General features: G+C 46.1%; 1 protein-coding gene across 21 annotated transcripts in view; it reads right to left on the reverse strand.

Annotated features, from left to right (window-relative positions):
• MARK2 (microtubule affinity regulating kinase 2) overlaps nt 1–20,754 on the reverse strand; it is a 190,332-nt gene that overhangs the window by 99,433 nt on the left and 70,145 nt on the right. For 11 of the 21 annotated variants that reach the window (XM_087880885.1, XM_087880890.1, XM_087880883.1 and 8 more), the window contains exon 1: nt 4,075–4,380. The exons of the other annotated variants lie outside the window; for them this stretch is intronic. In XM_087880885.1, coding sequence (XP_087737011.1) covers nt 4,075–4,110 — 36 coding nt within the window. In that variant the 5' untranslated portion in view covers nt 4,111–4,380. Of the gene's footprint in view, nt 1–4,074; nt 4,381–20,754 lie in introns of those variants that run through there. 21 annotated transcript variants of the gene reach the window in all.

Raw genomic sequence — 20,754 nt, forward strand, 5'->3', positions numbered from 1 at the left:
TCATTTTCGACCTCCCCAGGCTCCTAGAAAGGCCCTGGAGCCTGGGGAGGGTGAAAAAACAGGCCTACTGTGCCATCACATGCCAAAAGCGAGGGAAGCGCGTGCGGGGGAGGGTGTGTGTGTGTCACGCACAGATGCGCGAGGCGGGATGCATAGAATTATGGGTGTGGTCACACACACATGCAACCTCCCTGCGCTCCCCCCGCTTTTGGCACACGATGGCAAAAAGGTTAGCCATCGCTGCTATAGGCCACAGCTGGCTGGAGAATTCTGGGAGTTGAAGTCCATAAATCTTAAAGCTGCCAAGTTTGAAGATCTCTGCTATAGGGCCATATCAAAGCACAAAGTGCAAACCCAAATCACCAATAAAATCTTATAGAAACGATTTAAAATAAAAGTAGGGTAAAATATAGTAGTTATAAGATAAGATACAATATAATTCAATGCATAAATATATAGAGTAAAATGACATACAATTATGTTTATTAAAAAATTTTTTTCTAAATTTCCCCCCCAAAATCGGATTTTTAAAAGATTTAAATCAGGGTTTTCTTTATTTAAATTGGATTTTCCTTTATTTTTTTATCAAATTTATTTTAAAAAATATACTGCTCAAAAAAATAAAGGGAACACAAGCAGAAGACATCCGAGATCTGAATGAATGAAATAGCCTGAATTAAATACTTTGTTCTTTACATAGTCGTTTATACACTGCTCAAACAACTAAAGGGAACACAAAACTACCGTATGTAACGAACAAAGTATTTAATCAGGCTATTTCATTCATTTAGATCTCGGATGTCTTCTGCTTGTCTTCCCTTTATTTTTTTGAGCAGTGTATATAATTATTTTAATAAAATGCTTTTGGGGTAAAAAAAAAGGTAGTTTTCTATTTAAGAGAACATTACTAATGTAGTTTATTCGGCATGAAATGGAGCTTAGTTCTGTCGCAGGAGGGCTGTATATTCTGCAAAATTTACAACTCATTCAATGAGGCCAAGCTCTGCAAGCAAAATAGGAAACCCTCATTTTGTTTTGCAAATCATAATATTAAAGATTCTAACTAGCAGCAAGAATGAGGCCTTACGATGAAAGAGCAACGGTCATTTCAGATCCATCACGGCAGCGCCTGGTAGCGGGCATCCACTCACCTGTGTCCCTGCCGCATCACCAGCCGTCCCATTAAAGGGAATGGGACTGTTGGCGAGTCAACACCGGGTCAAAGGAGGAGCTGCTGCGTGACAGATGACAGTTGCTCTTTAAAAATTAGGATTTAAATCGAGTTGATTTAAATCAAGCCTCTTTACTAGTGATTTAAATCGTGATTTAAATCACGATTTAAATGGACTCGATTTAAATCCAATCCACCCTGTCTATGATGCCAAGCGAGAAATGTGCTCAGTGAGTTTTGCCTCGTTTTACGACTTTTCTTGCCACTTTTCTTGTTAAGTGAGACACCGCCGTGGTCAGACTAACAACAGGGTTGCGAAGTGAATCTGATTTCCCTGTTGACTTTGCTTGCCAAAAAAAGGGGGGATCGCGTCACCCCGGGGCACTGTGACTGTCGTATATATACGGGTCAAGTCGCAGAGCGTCCGAATTTGGATCACGAGACCTGCGGGGGATGCTGCAACGGTCGTAAGTGTGGGACAATCAGCCACCAGTCCCTTTTTTCCCCCCCAGTGCTGTTGTAACTTCCAACGGTCACTAAACGGACCATGGTTAAGTCGTATGCGGAATTAAGGCGAACTGCTTAAAACAGTTCAAAAAAGGACATGGTTTTTTTAATTTGCCTTCCATCATGCTGAGGAGGAGAAGGAGGGTACAAGCAACAAACATGCTTGGACATTATTCAAGGACACCAAAATAAACCGAAGGCACCTCTGTTTTTCTGGCTGGCCCAAGTAGGCATGCCATCTGTAAAAATAGCTGAGGTATAAAAGGAGCTGTTAATAGCAAGACTGGTCAGGCACATATAATCCTTCCTTCCTTCTACATATAATCCTTCCTTCCTTCCTTCCCTCCCTTTCCTTTCTCTCTCTCTTTCTTTCTTTTTCTTTCTTTCATTTTCTCCTTTCTTTTCCCTCCCTCCCTCCCTTTCTTTTTCTTTTTTCTCCTTTCCTTTTCTCTCCTTCCTTCCTATTCCTTTCCTTCCCTTCCCTCCTTCTACATATCCTTCCTTCCTTCCCTCCCTCCCTTTCCTTCCTTTCTCCTTCTTTCTTTTTTTATTTCTTTCTTTTTCCTCCCTCATTTCTTTTTCTCCTCTTTCCTTTTCTCCTTCCTTCCTCCTTCCCTTCCCTTCTTCTACATATAATCCTTCCTTCTTTCCCTCCCTCCCTTTCCTTCCTTTCTTTCTCCTACTTTCTTTCTTTCTTTTCCCTCCCTCCCTCATTTCTTTCTTTTTCTCATCTTTCCTTTCCTTTCCTTTCCTTTCCTTTCCTTTCCTTTCCTTTCCTTTCCTTTCCTTTCCTTTCCTTTCCTTTCCTTTCCTTTCCTTTCCTTTCCTTTCCCTTCCCTTCCCTTCCCTTCCCTTCCTTTCCCCTTTCCTTTTCTTTTCTTCTGGGAGAATCCCCAGAGTTCATTCAAACTTTTCCCAGGTTGCATCCACAGATTCTGGGAATTACAAAAAATAGGAATTTCTCAATCCAGACTGTTTAATTCATGTTTAATTCAAGCAATCCTGAGAGCTGCAAGGCTTGTGGGATATTCCTGGTAATGGTGCCTCACTTCGACAGGGCTGTCTTAGCCTTCGTGCAGATCATCCTCGACTTACAGTTGGGGGGGGGGGAAGGCGCTGTGGTAAAAGGTCATAAAATTGGACACAACTCGCTTAACAAGCAACTTGCTTTAACCGTGGAAATTCTGGCCACAGCTGAGGTTGCAAGTTGAGGACTATCTACGGTGTACATCTAGGTCTGAGACGTGTCGTCTCCCGTCCCCACAGCATGAAAAGTGTCCACGCAGTCCTAATATCTGGTTTTGCTTTCCTAATGCAGGCTACAACTTCAGACCGCACCCAGACCACTCCGAAGATTAGGGATCATTGAAAGCTGGCACGCTTAGGGCCACAGGTGAAAAACGACAGCCGAGCCAGATAAATATCCGTGACTAGCTACATCACAGAACAGGAAGGGATGATTTTACAGAAATGATTGTCCTTCTAATGGCATGATTTGATTCCCTTCTGAAGGAAGAGAGAGGAGGGGAGGAAAGAAGAGGAGGGGAGGGGGTGGGGAAGGGAGGAGGGAAGAGGAGAGGGTGGGGAGGGGAGAAGAGGTTGGAGAGGGGAGGCGAGAAGAGAGGGGGAGGGGGAGGGGAGGCTGGGGAAGGGAAGAGGGTGGGGAGGGGAGAAGAGAGAAGAGGATGAGGAGGGAAAAAGAGAAGGTGGGGAGGGGAGGGGAGAAGAGGAGATGATGGGGAGGGTGGGAGAGGAGGGAAGAGGAGAGGGTGAGATGGGGAGGGAAGGGTGGGAAGAAGAGAGGACAGGGTGGGGAGGGGAGAGGAGAAGAGATGATGGGGAGGGTGGGAGAGGAGGGAAGAAGAGGGGGAAGAAGAGAAGAAGGGTGGGGAGAGGGAGGGGAGGAAGGAAGAGGAGAGGGTGAGGAGGGGAGGGAAGGGTGGGGAGTGGGAAGAAGAGAGGAGAGGGTGGGGAGGGGACAGGAGAGAAAGAGATTTACCGGATTGCTAACTACAAACTAACTACAGACTCCTCCCAATGTGACGGATTACAACTCCAGCCCTACTCTTTCCTGTCAGAATACCGGCTGGGGGATGCTGGGAATTGTCGTCCGACGCCTCCCCTGTTTACAAGAGCTCAAGAGACGAAAAGCCGTCCTCCAGAAGAGAAGGACCAGACCGATGACTGGAGAAACGAACAACATCTGCCGGGGTCCGTGTGTATGTATGTGTGTGTGGAAGGAAGAAGCAGCAGCCAGGGTGACCTAGCGTGCCCCCCATCCTCTTTCCATCAAGCAACAGGGGGAAAAGAAGTCACCGACCGAGGCCTCTCGGAGCCCTGCGCGGAGGAACGAAAGCCCCCCCTCCTCCCCCCCAGGAGTCTCCCCCGGGACTCACCAACCCATTAAGTCGTCTCCATATTGCCGCTGTCATGGGGGGAGCCGTACGCGGAGGTGGGCTTGCTGCCGCGGCTTCTAAGCAGGCTGCTGCTGTTTCCTTGCGAAGGAAGCAAAAGGTTACTTCCCTGTATACGGTTCTAGCACCGCCTCTTCCTGCCAGGCTTCCCCCCCCAGAGAGAGAGAGGGGGGGGGAGAGAGAGAGAGAGAGAGAGAGAGAGAGAGAGAGAGAGAGAGAGAGAGAGAGAGAGAGAGAGAGAGAGAGAGAGAGAAAGTCCCGCTGCTGTTTTGGCAGCCGCACAAGATCCACTCGGATGCTCCAAGGGAGGGGACGGTCGGAGGGCGCTTTCCGGTCCCCGAGTCCCGTCTCTTCTCCCCAGCCCGTTTTGGCAGACGAACAAGGAACAAGGAGGAGGCTGGCCGGGTTCCAGAAACTTAACATACCTTGTGGGCAAATAATGCAGTGAGACACAGACGCAGCTGGGAAAGGAGTAGCAGCAGCAGCAGCCAGGAGCCAAGGAAAAAGCTGGCATCTCTGCAGCCGGGCGAGCTGGGGTGGAGGTGGGGTGGAGGGACACAGAAAGGAGGAGACGGGGCGATTTTTAAAAAAAATTGTTTATTCTTTCTAAAAAGAGGAGAATGGTTTCGGAGAGGAAGAGGAGGAAAAGGAGGAGGAGGAGGAGGAGGAAGAAGAGGAGAAGGAAAAGGAAGAAAATGAAGAGGAGGAGGAGGAGGAGGAGGAGGAGGAGGAGATACTGATTTGGGACCGTTTTTCACTTACGACCGTTGCAGCATCCCCGTGGTCACATGATCAATGTTCAGGTGCTTGTCAAACTGGTTCATATTTACGACGGCCGCAGAGTCCGGGGGGTCAGGTGATCCACTTAACAACCGTGTCACTACCTTAACGAATGCAAGGATCCCACTTAACAACCGTGGCGACAAAAGTCGTAAAATGGGGCAGGCAAAGCTCCCTTAGCCCATGTCTCCCCTTAGCAACGTAACATAAATTTTGAGCTCGACTATGGTGGTAACTCGAGGACTCCCAGTACTCTAAACCAGGGGTCTCCAACCTTGGTAACTTTTACAACTTGTGGACTTCAACTCCCAGAGTTCCTCAGCCAGCAAAGCTTTGAGAGCATTTCAAATTCCTCAGCAAAGCTGGCTGAGGAATTCTGGGAGTTGAAGTCCACAAGTCTTAAAGTTGCCAAGGTTGGAGACCCCTGCTCTAAACCGAGAGAATTACCGTATTTTTCAGAGTATAAGACGCACCTTTTTCTCCCCTAAAAGGGGGTGAAAATGTAGGTGCGCCTTATACACCAAATGTAGCCCCGCCCACCCACTGGCCCCCACCCTTTGGCCTCTACCTCCCAGCAATTTACCTCCTTGCAAGCAAACAGCAAAAAAAAACAGCTCCTTTCAGCTTCAGCACAGCCTAATTAGCACAAGTTGATTGGATTGGCCTCCCGACTCTCAGCTGATTTGGTCTCAGCTGTTTTGCGCAGGGCTCTGCTGCTTGCTGCAAAGAGGTAAATTGCTGAAGCAGATTTTTTTTTCCTTGTGCTAATCAAACTATGCTGAAAACGAAACTGAAAGTAAAGCAGGCTGTTTGCTGCGACGAGGCAAAATTGCTCAGAGGGAGATTTCTTTTTCTTCTTTTCCTCACCAAAAAAGGTAGGTGCGTCTTATACTACGGTGCGTCTTATACTCCGAAAAATACGGTTAAGTGAAATGGATTCTCTAACCGACCAAGAGAATGAAGACACTCCCTGCATACCTCCGAAAAGGCCTTGGGCCTTGTTTGGGCTCAACAGATCCCACTATCTCAATCTTTGGCGAGGTGGCCGATGCCGGCCATCCTTCTAAACTGACCGTACAATCCGAGATTATGGTGTCCTCCTTCTGCATCGTCTCTATTAAAAGAGACACACCGAATACAACCCCCTGCAGGAGGCATCTCCCCTCCCGGGATCAACACGACATGAAACTTTGGACGGTAGTTAGGTTCCAGGTGATTACTTTGGGGTCAACACAAAAGCAGCAACAGTCATCCTAAAACAGAGGAGCCTCTCGATGCTTAAAGACGTCATTCACACGATTTAGGAGAGAAACGATGGGACGTTTGACCAGCCACCTTTTTTTAAAAAAAATTTATTTCTTTACTAAACTTGCTTCACTATATAAATTTGCTTTCGTATATATATTTAGTCAGACAGAGATAGATAGATAGATTAGATAGACAGACAGACAGATACAGATGACAACCATAGATGACATAGATGAGATAATAGACAGATAGTCTGTCTGTCTGTCTATATCTATCTATCTATCTATCTATCTATCTATCTATCTATCTATCTATCTATCTATCTATCTTCCATCTATCTATACGCGCACACACAAATAAATATATATATATACACACCATTGCGTTTACTGCACAATTAAAGAGTTTAATTAATTACTTATGCACTTGACCGAATTTCAAGCAGCTCGATTCCCCTTTGAGATCAGCCAAACAATCAAGACTCCAAAATTCCCCAAACGGCCGCTTTGTAAAATACCCGCTCAACTCCCTCTGAACCCAAAACTCTTTCAACCATGAGTATCCAGCTCTGTTTTTGTTGTTGTTGTTGCTTAATTAGTCCCACTACAATGTCCCACTGTCCTGGCGCACAATGGAGTCGTCCCAAGCAGCTTCACTTGACGTGGGTTCTGCTTTCTGTGTACTGTGGAGCTTGGGTGGGGGTGGGGAGAATATAAGCTGTTGAGCCACAAAAACAGAAGAAGAAGAGAAAAAGGAGGAGACCCTGTATTCGGAGGAAAGGGGGCTTCATGTTTAAGGGGGCATCATTTCTACCCCACCCAAGCACCCCTTAGCATTCTCTTATGATTCTAAGTAATCTTTCTTCTCCACGGAAGTCGAAGGTGGTTATGTGTGAGGAGGTAACAGAATAATAGAGTTGGAAGGGATCTCGGAGGTCCTCTAGTCCAACCTCCTGGCTCAAGCAGGGGACCCTATACTTATTTCAGACAAATGGTTGTCCAATCTTTTCTTGAAAACATCCAGCGATGGAAGGAAAAAAGGAAGGAAGGAAAGAAGGAAGGAATCCTGTAAGGAACTGAAACATTCTGGTGTTGCTTCTAGCCTATACAGAAACTGCCTCTCTGGTTAACCTTTATTACATTGTAACACCTAAAGCAAAGCGCCCAGCGACGTGAGTGACGTTGAGTTGGCCATGCCCACACAGTCACATGACCATCGAGCCACGCCTACCCAGCTGGCCCTTAAGGCCATTAAGGTTGATAAATTATTTGAATACCACCACTGCCTATCTTCAATGCTGCCTTCCTATCTCCTTGGAAGAGACTCCTGCATCTGGACTGCCCACAAACAGATAAAGGTAGAAAATCCATTATTCCTCCCTTCTGTTTATTTAACGTATTTATAGCTCACCTTTCCAGAATTATTGAGGAAGGCCAGAGGACTAATCCTAGGCAAATACCCTGTAATGACAATTTGCAGTCCTTTTTCCCAGAACGGCGATCCCGGCAGTCCCGTCTACTTCCGCTCTGCGAAATCTTCTTGATCAGAAAAATCCTTTCCCAACTCTAAAGCAATCTGACCAACCTTTGGCCTGGAGATAGTGCCGAAAACCACTGATTCCCAGTTCGTTCCTCCGAGGCACGCCACGAGGGATCCGACTGCAGGCAGTCCTCGACTTAATAGCCATTCACTTAGCGACCGTCCAAATCTGCACTGGCACTGAAAAACTGGGCGTGACCACCGGATCCAAACTTTCTGTTCTTAAGTGAGACCTCTGTGAAGTGGATTTTGCCCCCCCTGTTTTACAACGTTTCTTGCCACCGTTGTTAAGCGAATCTTACTGCAGTGGTTAAGTTAGTGAACCCGGTTGTTAAGCGAATCTGGCTTCTCCGTTGATTTTGCTGTGGTCAGGTTGCCAAAGGGGATCACGTGATACCCGCCTCCCCCCGGAACACTGCAATTCGTTGTAAAAACGAGTCAATTGCCAAGCATCCGACTGTGAGCACACTGGCCCGCATTAAAAACGAAATTCTGCCTGCTCTCAAGAGAAAGTATATATCTACCCATACACATACATAACACACGTGTACACGTGCTATATTCGAGACCCCATAATCCCTTGCGGGGTGGAGTCGGGGCAACTGAATGGAGCTGAGTGTTTACTGGCTGGCTGCCTTTCCTGTTGCCAATGCGGAGTTTTGTTCAGCAGATATATTTCTCATCGTGCCCAGAGAGAGAAATATCTGCCTCTACCTAGGATCGAACTCACAGGTAACGAGGTCGTGAAGAGGATGTGTAGCGTCCCAGGCAACCCTGCTCAAACATCGCTTGCGTGCAGTCGTAAATCACATTGTTCAGTGCCGTTGTAACTTGGAACGGTCGCTAAAGGACCTGTTGTAAGTCGAGGACTATCTGTACGATGACCGGAGCCCAGAAACGGTTTAATTTATTGAATAAAGTGATATTAAGCGAACCGAGTCATCGTCAACGAAGCCGGGGCCTGACAAATCCAGGGCCTGACTCAGCTTCCCAGGTGTTTACATCCCAGGTGATAGAAATGCTGCCTGTGTGGTTTTTTTTAAAATTATTATTTTTTACAGCAATATATTAGGTGGGTCAAAAGCTGACTCAGTAAAGAACGCTTGAGCAAACGGGGGAGAAATAGCTCAAGGGCAGAGGGGGGGCTTCAGTCATTAGAACCTGCTATCAAAAGTATTTCAGCCAGCAGGACGCCCCCTACCCACACCCACCCCCAAAAAAAGGGGGAAGGGAGGAGGCAAGAGAGCATGCCCAGGCTGCTTTGGGGTCCCTTCCTGTGTCTTATTTGTGTTTGTCAGGTGCAGTCCCCGATTAAAAACAATTTTAAAACAGCTACCACAGCGAAGAGGCGGAAGTGTTTTCAGCAAACAAACATTTAGTGATTGTTCGAAGTTACGACGACGCAGAAAAAAAGTGACTTACAATCAGCAGTGGGTTTCACATTATGTTACTACTGGTTCGTCGCGCCCGTGTGCACGCTTCGTGCACACACATATGCCTGCCTTCCATGCATGCGCCCAGCCTTCCGCGCACGCGCTAATACCACATCTGCTTACAACCATCCTCAGGTTTAACGCAGTCACAGAAAAAGGGGTGAAGCAACCGGGACAAATTTATGGACAGCTGCAGCGTCTCTTGGGGTCACGTCATCTCCCTTTGTGACCCTTCCTCACAGGCTCACGACAAGAAGTCAATCTGGGCAGCCGGATTCGCTTGAACGACCGGATTCGCTTTAACGACGGCAATGATTCCGTCATTGGGAGGCAAACCATGGTCGTAAAACCGGGCGCGACTCGCTTAAAAACCCCGCCTTGAGTTAGCCATGGAAATTCTGACGCCGATTGTGGTCGTTAAGTCGAGGACAGGTAGACTTACCACCACAAGTGAGCCCCACATGTTTGGGTTGTTAAGCGAGTCGTCCGTTAAGTGGGTTTTGCCCTGTTTTACCACCTTTCTTGCCACGGTTGTTAAGCAAATCGCGGCACAGGTTAGGCACACGGATGTGATGTGAATCTGGCTTCCCCGTTGAGGGGAAGCTCGCAAAATGGGATCACATGACCCCTGGACATGCGACCCGTCATAAATAGGAACCAGTGGCCACTAAGCGTCTGAATTTGGATGATGTGAGCACGGGGAATGCGGCAATGGTTGTTAAGTGTTAAAAAGCATGGGGAATGCACCAACGGTCGTTAAGTGTGAAAAACAGCTGCAAGTCCCTTTCCCCCCCCCAGTGCCTTTTTAACTTTGAATGGTCCCTAAACGAACCTTTGCAAGCACCTGTGCTGTTTCTCATCTGCCTTAACGCTGCTTGGAGAGTGAGCTTTGAGGAAAGCAAGTGAATAAAATGACAAATGGCAAAAGACGATCACAAGAGGTTTCTTTTAATCTATTTATTTGCAAAGAAGCCAGGACTGGATCCAGCCTCAAATCAATTAGCATTCTGGCTGCATAAGGGAGCAATCAGAGTAATTAAGGTAAAGACTTTCTCTCTAACACCCCCCCTTTCCCCCCCCTCCCTTCCTCTGAGGGATTCATGCTGTACTGGAGAGTTAAAAGGCAGAGCCGTTTAAAAGGAGACTTAGCAGAAAAGTTAAAAAAAAACAAAACAAAAAAACCCAGCTCAGCCACATGTTGTGTTTTCGCAGGTCATCTGGTAGAACGAACAGATCCACAAATAGCAGAGATACACACAACCAAAATCTACTTAAAACGCCCTGAAAATGCCTCTTTATCGTTTAATGTGATAGAAAGGAAAATATACAGGGAAATATGGGGCAGTCCTCGACTTGCAACAGGTCATAGGGCGACCGTTCGAAGTTACAATCATCATCATCATCATCATCATCTTTTAATGACCCCACAATCCCTTGCGGAGTGGAGTCTTGGGCAACTGAATGGAGCTGAGTGTTTTACTGGCCCGATGCCCTCCCTGTTGCCAGAGCGGAGTTTTGTTCAGCAGATATATTTTTCATCATGCCCAGAGAGAGAAATATCTGCCTCTACCTAGGATCGAACTCACAGCCTCCTGATTGTGAGGCCAGAGCTCCACCTCTAGGCAACTGAATGGAGCTGAATGTTTACTGGCCGGATGCCCTTCCTGTCACCAATACGGAGTCTCTCCCACCCACCCCCACAGCAGATATATTCTTATTTGGCAGTGAAAAATGTGACTTTAGGACTATTTCCCACCCTTACGACGTTTTATAAGCATCCCCATGGTCAAGGGATCAAAATTCAGACTTTTGGAAATGGCCTCATATTTATGACGGTTGCAGTGTGGGTCATGGGATCCCCCTTTGGCGACCTTTTGATGAATGGGAGAAGCCAGATTCACTTAACAACTGGGTTACTAGCCTATCAACTGCAGTGATTCACTTAACAACAGTGGCTAAGAAAGGTGGCAAAACGGGGCAAGATTCACCTAACAAGACGCCTCGCTTATCAACAGAAATCTTTTTTCCCCACTCAATTGTGGTCGTAACTCGAGGATTACGCTATAATTAAGATGTACTTGTTCAAAGGCAGGGGTGGGTTTATCTCTGGCACCCCTAAAGTCGTACAGATGGGAGACCCTGCAAAGTTTGAGAGCCAGAGCTTTCATTTTTACTGCTTTGAGGGTTCGTGCGAATCCTGAGGTTCTAGTAAAATTATCTCCCTTCTCTGAACAGGCACCCTGAGGCTGAAATCTGCCAAACTTTTTGCGTTTCGGTTCCACTTCTACCCGTTGTTCCACGACTCCCGGAGAGCTTTGAACAGGAGATCCGCAAGCTTAATGAATCAATTAATTAAAGAGCTTTTAAAAAGGCCTGGCAAATTATCTTCTAATGGTCTGGCCAACAGGGTGGGACAGAGATTGTAGTAGGAAAAAACGGCTCGCCTTATCCTAAGCCTGCTTTAAAAGCAGTTTTGCAACAAGGCACGGAAGCAGAATGTCGAAAGAGGAAGTGGCTCTGCCTTTCTCGGGTGTCAACGCTATATATTTTGAATTTCTTCACACCTCTAGGATCTTTTGAACTTGGAAACCACTTCTTATGAGAAGCTGGCTGTGCAGGCCCTGGAAGGAAGGGTATTTCCCCCCCCCCACCTTTCTTTCTTTCCTCTTTTACAGGGCTTGCATGAAGAAACATTATATTGCCCCTGATGAAATCAAATCCCTAGTTTAAAAAAAGAAAAGAAAAGAAAAGCTCAGATCTAACACAAAGGAGAACCAGGCTGTGAAATAAACCATCAGCATCAGAAATTATTATTTATGAAATGTATATATGCCCCTCAACTCACTGCCAGGAGGCACAGAATTGGGCTGTTTGTTAAGAATTGGGCTATGGAGGATAGGATTGTGAAATGGGTAATATGTAAATTTAATAAATAAAGGCATCACAGCCTGCACATGTATGCACATGGGACTTGGGGGGGAGGAAAGAAGCAACTAACTCATAGGCAGTGGATGAACTCATAGGAAAATCAGCGCCGGCCAGCTGATTTTCGGGCCTTCTGGGCCCACCAGAAGAAACAGGCTCCGGAGGGCCTATGTGGGGAGATGGGGAAAGCTGTTTTCGCCCTCCCCAGATGCATAGAGGATCTGGAGCCAGGTGAGAAAGAAAAACAGGCCTACCAGGCCATTGCGTGCCAGGAGCAGGGGGGAGGGTTGTGTGCACATGTACAGGGCGGGGCGCATAGTTATGGGTGTGGGCACACGTGTGCGTGAACCTCCCCCGCCCGCCCCCCTCCTGGCACGCAATGGCAGACAGGTTAGCCATCACTGCCCTACACCATTTCAGACAAAACGGTTGTCCAGTCTTTTCTTAAAAACCAACTTCTGGAGGCCAGCTGTTCCACTGATTCATTGTTTTAACTTCTCAGGAAATTTCTCCTTAGTTCTAGGTTGGTTCTGTCCTTGGGAGCAAATGGGCTACTTTGCCGCAAAGAAGCTGAAATCAAAGGTATATTTTATCGCTTCTTTAAAAAAAAAAAAAACGGTAGCCCTTGACTTACAACCACAACGGAGCCCAAAATTTCTGTTGCTAAGCAAGACAATTGTTAAGCGAGTTTTTCTTACAGAAGTTGCAAATGCTTCTGTAAAAACACTGGACGTTTTTAAGATGATGTTGGATAAACGTTTGTCTGAAGTGGTGTAGGGTTTCCTGCCTGGGTAAGGGGTTGGACTAGAAGACCTCTAAGGTCCCTGCTAACTCTTCTCTTCTCTTCTCCTCCTCCCCTTCCCCTACTATCTTCTCTTCTCTTCTCTTCTCTTCTTATTCTCTTCTCTTCTTATTCTCTTCTCTTCTTATTCTCTCCTCTCCTCTCCTTTATTCTATTTTATTCCATTCCATTCCATTCCATCTATTTTGGCAGATTCACAACTGGGCAATGAAACGGGACCACAATATCTCACACCTACAGTTTCAATAAGCCGCCTTTGCGTGTCGCTTCAGGGGAACCTTGCCAGCCAAACAACACTGCCTGTTTACAGCTCGAATTTTGCCATTCCGGCATCTTATCGATGGAAAGGATAATCTACTTTTTTTTTTTTTTTTTTTACAAAATCTACTGTTTTATTTAAAAACAAGAACAACCACCATCTAATGGTTTCTTAGAAGCCAACATGCTTTTTTGTGTTTTTTTTTTTTTTTAAAGAGCGGAAGATGTTTTTGTGCCCCAGGGGGTTGTTGTCCAGTCACAATGAAACATCTCTCTGTTACTCCGAGAAATATATTAAATCTTTACACTGTCAGCTTTATTTAAAGCTCTGGCCCTTTTTAATGCTTTTTCATGTACGCCACTGTTCTTTCAGGAAAGGGTAATGGCAATGCTAACCTTTTATTGACAAGGAGCACTTCCCAGAGAAAAAGTAGGCAGATTTATGTCGAGGGAGAATTATTAGTATAAAAAAAACAAAAACCGGCCTCTCATTTATCTGACAGCTACGTTGGGACTAAGAACACGGGTGGATTAGGAGCTAATTTACGACCACACTTCAGCCCAACGTTTCTGGTCTTAAGCGAGAAGTTTGTTAAGTGAGTTTTGCCCCCATTTTACGACCTTTCTCGTCACACTTAAGTGAATCCCTGCAGGTGATAAGTGAGAAAACACGGTTGTTAAGTGAGTCGGGCTTCCCCCCGTTGATTTTGCTCGCGAAAGGGGATCATGGGACTCCGGCGCATTGCAACCGTCGTTAAGTATGAACCGGTTGCCAAGCGTCTGAATTTTGATCCCATGATCGTGGGATCATGCTGAGGAGTGGTGCGTTGGCCTAGAGGTGGAGCTCTCTCGCCTCGCAATCAGGAGGGTTGTGAGTTCGATCCTAGGTAGAAGCGGATATTTCTCTCTCTCTGGGCACACTGAGAATATATCTGCTGAACAGAACTCCGCTCTGGCGATAGGAAAGGCATCTGGCCAGTAAAACACTCTGCTAGCTCCATTCAATTGCCCAGACTCCAGCCCGCAAGGGATTATGGGGTTATTAAAAGAAGATGAAGATGGGGTTGCTACAAAGGTTGTAAGTGTGAAAAATGGTCGTAAGTCACTTTTTCCCCCCAGTGCCGTTGTAACTTTGGTCACTAAATGAACTATTGTAAGTCAACAATTCAGGATTGGCTGGGGGACAGGGAGTCCCACACACCTCTAGGGAAAGTGTGAAAACCATTAAAATGAACAGAAATTCTCTAGATGAATCAGACGGGGATGAGCATCTCATGTTCTCCAATGTCAGCTTAGCAAGACAGGTTCTACCCTCCCTTCTATTTTGGGGTAGAGACCACCCCAACTTCACACAAGACTTTTATTTTACCTGTTTTGTGCGCAACTGCCTTCGGGAAGTCTGGTCTGCCGGGAATCGCCTTCAACCGCTTGCAGCCGGGTCAAGAAAAGTGAACTCTGCTAAGTAAGGCCTTTTTTCCGCCCCATCGAAAAACACACTCCCAAATTTATAGTCCAGGTTTTTTTTTTCCCTGCCTTAATTATAGAGTGTTTGAACAGCCTTTCCCTATCTCCTCTGACTCATAGAGAGCTTAAAAAGCACCAGAGCCATTTCCTTTTGGGGGAAAGTAAAGAAATGCAGAGGCTGGCTAGCTTGGTTTACAGGTGGTCCTGGGTTCAATCCCCAAGGCCCTTAAATTTGGGGAGGAAAAAGAACTGTTTTCTTATATATATATGGCAGGAGCAGAAAATGTATTTTATAAGATGGAAGGACTCAAATATACCCTCAATGGAAGAGTGGACGGTGTGGAAGTGATGGGAGTTGGTGCAGATGGCGGAATTGATCGCTTCGATGAAAGAAGAGACTTTATTTAGCTCTGCATCTGATTGGAAACCACTCTTTAGGAGTTTTTGTTTGAAACTGAAAATTTAACCTTGGATTTCGATGATCGGCCTCCTTTTATGACAGAATTGCTGTTTGTTTTTGTTTTATTCCAGTTCAAAGGGTCGCTGATTTTTGATCCGTACCGAAGTTATTTTTCTCGAAAGCTCTGTTTTGCACACCGCAATATTGTTTTCCTTCCTTAATTTCCTCTCCCCCCCACCGTTGTTTTCGTCTGCTGCTTTGCATATTTTTTAAAAAAAAAATTAATAAAGCTTTCAGGGAGGGGGAAGGAAGTGCTCTATAAAAGTGCCTTTCTAGCAGAAAGTTTTGTTTTTAAATTAAAGATGTTCCCTTATCTTTGGGGCAGGAGTACACTTTAAAAAAAGAAGATAAGAGCTCTGTTTTGCTCATCTTTTTAAAACAATGACATTACTTAATTCTGCAAAACGATATACGGAGATAAAATAAAGGTCAATCCAAGCATCTGGAAAATATTGCAGATACTGAATCACTCTGGGGAGTTTCAGAGATGGGACCTGAGGCCTAAAGTAAAGAAAATAGAATAGAATAGAATAGAATAGAATAGAATAGAATAGAATAGAATAGAATAGAATAGAATAGAATAGAATAGAATAGAATAACTATTCTTGGAAGGGACCTTGGAGGTCCAGTGGTCAGCAGCTGGTGGTCCGTGAGAAAATGTTGGTGGTCCACAGAAAAAGTATTTGCATTTTTTATACTGCACTAAATTGGGGGTCCTCAAACTATGGACCCTGGGACGGATACGTGCAATGGACGTTTGTGTTGCTGCAGAGAGTCTCCCCCTTCGGGGTCTTTTTGTGTGGGTCGGAGGGGGGCAGAAATTCCAAATGGGGTCTGCTTCAGCCTCCTGGTGGGGGGCTTTGGGCGAAGGCTGGAGGGAAGGGCCGCTGGTGGCGAAGAGCCGGAGGGCCTCGTTCCAGTGGGACAGCATCATGGCCTGGAACTGGCTGACCATCTCAGCCTGCTGAGACTCCAGGGGCCTTGCACTCCCGCAGGTCTTCCCTCTGCTTGGAAAGCCTATGCTCCTAGTCCTCAGTGAGGAGCTTCTGCTGAGCCTCCTTCTCGGCCAGATCCAATTTGAACTGAGCTGTTTTGCCAACTCTTTCTCGTGGGGGCTGCTTAGCTCCAGCAACTGCTTCCTGTTGGGGCCCTAAGGAGCCCGGGAGGGCAGGCGAGGAGGGGCTGGGAGGGGAGGGGCGAGTAGAGGCCTGCGAGGTGCCCCTCGACGCGAGTGACATCGAGTTGACCACGCCCACCCAGTCACATGACTACGTAGCCACGCCCACCCAGCCAGTCATTAGTCAGATCATATTAGTGGTCCGCGGGATTTAAAATTATGAATTTAGTGGTCCCTGAGGTCCGAAAGGTTGGGGACCCCTGTTCTAGTCCAACCCTTCACACTACAATGATCAAACAAACTATGGAAACTTGACAAACTAATTGCAAATAGCACACTGAGGATTCAGCTATAAGAATTGTCCTCAAGTTACAACGGTACACTTAGTGACTATTCGAAGTCACAAGGCCACTGAAAAAAGTGACTTACGACCGTCTTTCACACTTACAACCATTGGTCCACGTGATCAAAATTCAGACGCTTGGTAACTGACTCATATTTACGACCGGATTGGGGGGGGACAGTGTCCCCCGGGGTCATGTGATTCCCTCTTTGGTGACCTTCTGACGAGCAAAGGTCAACGGGGAAGCCGGATTCTCTTGCTAACTTAGCAACCCGTAACAACCCGAGGCAAGAAAGGTCGTAAAGTGAGGACAAAATCCCGCTTAACAACTGTCTTGCTTCACAACGGAAATTTTGGGCTTGATTGTGCGCCATAAATCGAGGACTCCCTGTAAAACTTAGCTCGCCGTCCTCGAACACAATCCAATCAGAGTACAGGCAGTCCTCGACTTACGGCCACAACCGAGCGCAAAACGTATGCCGCTAAGCGAGAAATTTGTTAAAATGAGTTTTGTCCCATTTCACCACCTTCCGCTGCCACATTCATTCAGGGAATCATGGCGGCTGTTAAATTAGTAACACAGTTGTTAAGCGAGTTCTGGTTCCCTCCCCCCCCCCGTTTGACGTTGCTCATCAGAAGGCCGCAAAAGGAGGATCACGTGACCCCCGGGACGCTGCAACCGTCGTAAATGCGAGCACCCGAATGTAAAATCATGTCACCATGGGGATGCTGCAACGGTCATAAGTGTGGAAAAACGGTCATAAGCCACTTTTCTCAGTGCCGTCGTAACTTCGAACGGTCACTAAATGAATGGTTAAATGTCGAGGACTGCCTCTATACTCTTTCTTCTTATCACAAGTGACCTGCAGTTCTTACGCCGGTTCGATTGTGGAACCGCAAAGCCGGATTACGTCAAGCAACTCTGCAATTCTGGATAATTTATGCATCAGCGTTACAATTTCCAGCCCAAATCCAGCAATTTAGACTCCTCGGGCGTGTCCGAGGCACCAACCTGTAAGGCGAAGCGAAGCAAAAAAAAAAAAAAAGGCTAAGCGAGCAGCTTTTATTCCCGTTTCAAAATATTAATCTTAAAAAAACCACCAGCCGGGGTCCCGCAGAAGTCCCATTATATGACGGTGAGGAGAAGCCAGACGCGTGCATCCAGATAGATGGGAGGGGGGGCGAGGGGGGGGCTAAAAAAAGTGAATTTTCTGAACTGAAACGGTAACAGAACATTGCGTGCTGCGAAACGGAACTTTAAGGCGGATTATGTCCGAGAGAGATTGGAAGGATAAAAAAATAAAAATAAAATAAAAAAAATAAAGAACCAGGGGGAGAAAAAAAAGTCCTCGCTGGACTATTCAGGCAGTTTTAATTAAAACTAGATTTATACCCAGAGGGTGCTTTGCTTTGTGACCTAAATCCTAAATGCTTTTTTCTGTTTCTGACTTTTTTTTTTTTTTTGAAAATAAAAACCTTGGGTACAACGTAGTCCTCGATTTACAACAGCTCACTCAAAAATGTGACCTCTGACTCGTTTTTCACACTTACGACCACTGCAGCAGCCTTTCCACAGTCATGCGATCAAAATTCATAAACCTTGGCAGCTGACTCGTATTTATGACCGTTGCAGCGTCCCCGGGTTGCCCGACCTTCCGACCAGCAAAGTCAAATCATTTAACCACCGTGTTACAAACTTAACAAATGTGGTGATTCACTCAACAACGGTGGCAAGAGAGGTCGTAAAAAGGGGGGCAAAACTCACTTAACAACTGTCTCGCTTAGTGACGGAAATGTTGCACTCAGTTGCGGCCAAGTAAGTCAAGCACTACTTGTATATTGAATTGGATGTTTTAATGTTTTTTTTTAACTGGTTTGTTGCTTTTATTGTTTTTTAAACTTTTAATCGGGGTTCGCCGTGAGACGATCGTTGACCTGCAAACATCTAAACTTTTGATCGTAGTATATTTCCTGAATCGTAAGCTGCCCACAGTCACTGACTGGAGATGGGTGACCATTGAAATTAAAAAACAAACAAACCCAAATATATAAATAACATGGAATAGGAGGTTGCTGACTCTATAAATACCCCGTTTCCCCAAAAATAAAACATCCTCTGATAATAAACCTAATCTGGCTTTTAAGTGCATGCACTAAAATAAGCCCCCCCCCCCGAAAATATTTAACCACATGCACAGCCGGTCCCCGCCATTTCCTCTGCTTAAGGGTTAGGGAGACAGAGCTGGAAATCAGGTAAGGCGGCAAGAGGAGCCCCGTCTTGCTCCATGCGCCCCAAAATAATAAGACCTCCCCAAAAATAAGGCCAAGTGCTTATCTCAGGGTTCAAAAAAAAATATAAGACAGGGTCTTATTTTCGGGGAAACACGGTATGACCTTGATTTACAAGAATAAAACCGATTACTAGTCAATCTGTTGAGTTATTTGCTTTGGAGGAAGGTCAATGGCAGGGGTGGCCGAAAGAGTTGGATTCACTGAACAATCTACGATTCAGTTAACAACCATGGCAAAATGTGTGACTCACTGAGCCCCCTTGCTTAGCAGCGTGAATTCTGCCCCCAATTGTGATCATAAGTCAAGGACTCCCCGTGCGTCCCCAACAAACCCCATGTGCCATTTGCTATTGGAATAAGCCAGCAATTTAAGGGTAAGGTAAGGTAAAGGTTCCCCTCGCACATACGTGCTGGTCGTTCCTGACTCTAGGGGGCGGTGCTCATCTCCGTTTCAAAGCCGAAGAGCCAGCGCTGTCCGAAGACGTCTCCGTGGTCATGTGGCCGGCACGACTCAACGCCAAAGGCACACGGAAAACGCTGTTCCCTTCCCACCAAAGGGGGTCCCTATTTTTCTACTTGCATTTTTTTTTACCTGCTTTCGAACTGCTTGGTTGGCAGAAGCTGGGACAAGGAACAGGAGCTCACCCCATTAGGAGGAACTAGGGATTCGAACCGCTGAACTTTCGATCGACAAACTCAGCGTCTTAGCCACTGAGCCACCGCATCCCCTTTAATTTAAGGGACAAACATACAAAACAAAATTAACAACAAAAACGGTCAGAAAACGGAAGCCAAGAAGTGATTCTCGCCCCAGCAAATAAGAGTTAAAGAGGCTCCTAATGTTACCTGCTTTCCCCCCCTGGTTTCTCTCTTCCTTCCGAGTACTAAAGAAAAAAAGGAAAATAAAGAATACCAACCATTAAGAGAACCGGTCGGACGAGTTTGGGGTGGAAGAAACATTACCTCTCTTCTCCACCCTTCTGAAGAAAAGCTGTAAGTGCAGGAACTTCCTTGCTTTATAAGAGGAATAATAACTGATCAATGCAAGGTCTACCCACCTACCTCTCCACCCATCCACCCAAGAAAGGAAAGGATATCGGGACAATTAAGTTGCGATCCATAAATTACTGACATTTTCCTGGCTCCTCTTTCTGTACTAGAGAGAGGGGGGGGGGAAAGCAGTGAAGGAAGAGAGAAATGGCAGCAAACGCGCGAAACGTGGGGGCACTTCTAAAATGACGCACCGTACCTGGTGGGTATAAAGGAGACTAAAGTGGGGACTGCAGGTTATTTCCCTGTGAGTTTTTACAGGGTGGTTAAGGGTCATGATCCTGGGTTGGCTGCCTCCGTCGTTCAGGCCTCTGAGCTCAGGATGGGCTTTACAAGTGTGATCCCAGGATAACGAGATCTAAGCAGAAAGATCAGATTTCTCCCATCTTCCTTCCTTCCTTCCCTTCTTTCCTTTTTCATCCATTTACTTCCTCTCCCTCTCTTCCCATACCTTCATTTCCTTCCTTCCTTTCCTTTTTCATCCGTTTACTTCCTTTCCTTACACTTCCTCTCTCTCCCTTCATATCTTCCTTTCCTCCCTCTTTTCTTTCTTTTCCCTTCCTTTCCTCTCCGTCTTCCCATACCTTCATTTCCTTCCTTCCTTCCTTCCCTTTTCTTTTTTTTTTTTTAAATTTGATTTATATGCCGCCCTTCTCCGGAGACTCAGGGCGGCTTACAATGCGGTAAGCAATAGCCTTCATACTTTTGTATATTTATACAAAGTCAGCTTATTGCCCCCACAAACTGGGTCCTCATTTCACCTACCTTAGAAAGGATGGAAGGCTGAGTCAACCTTGAGCCTTGGCGAGATTCGAACCAGCAGTAAATTGCAGGCAGCTGTGTTAATAACAGGGTGCTTTAAACCACTGTAGTACCAAGGCTCTTTTTCATCCATTTACTTCCTCTCCCTCTTTCCATACCTTCATTTCCTTCCTTCCCTTTTTCATCCGTT

The sequence above is a fragment of the Pantherophis guttatus genome, chromosome 18 (assembly GCF_059756535.1).
Source record: "Pantherophis guttatus breed Tessera chromosome 18, ASM5975653v1, whole genome shotgun sequence".
In the NCBI taxonomy this organism is placed as follows: domain Eukaryota; kingdom Metazoa; phylum Chordata; class Lepidosauria; order Squamata; family Colubridae; genus Pantherophis; species Pantherophis guttatus.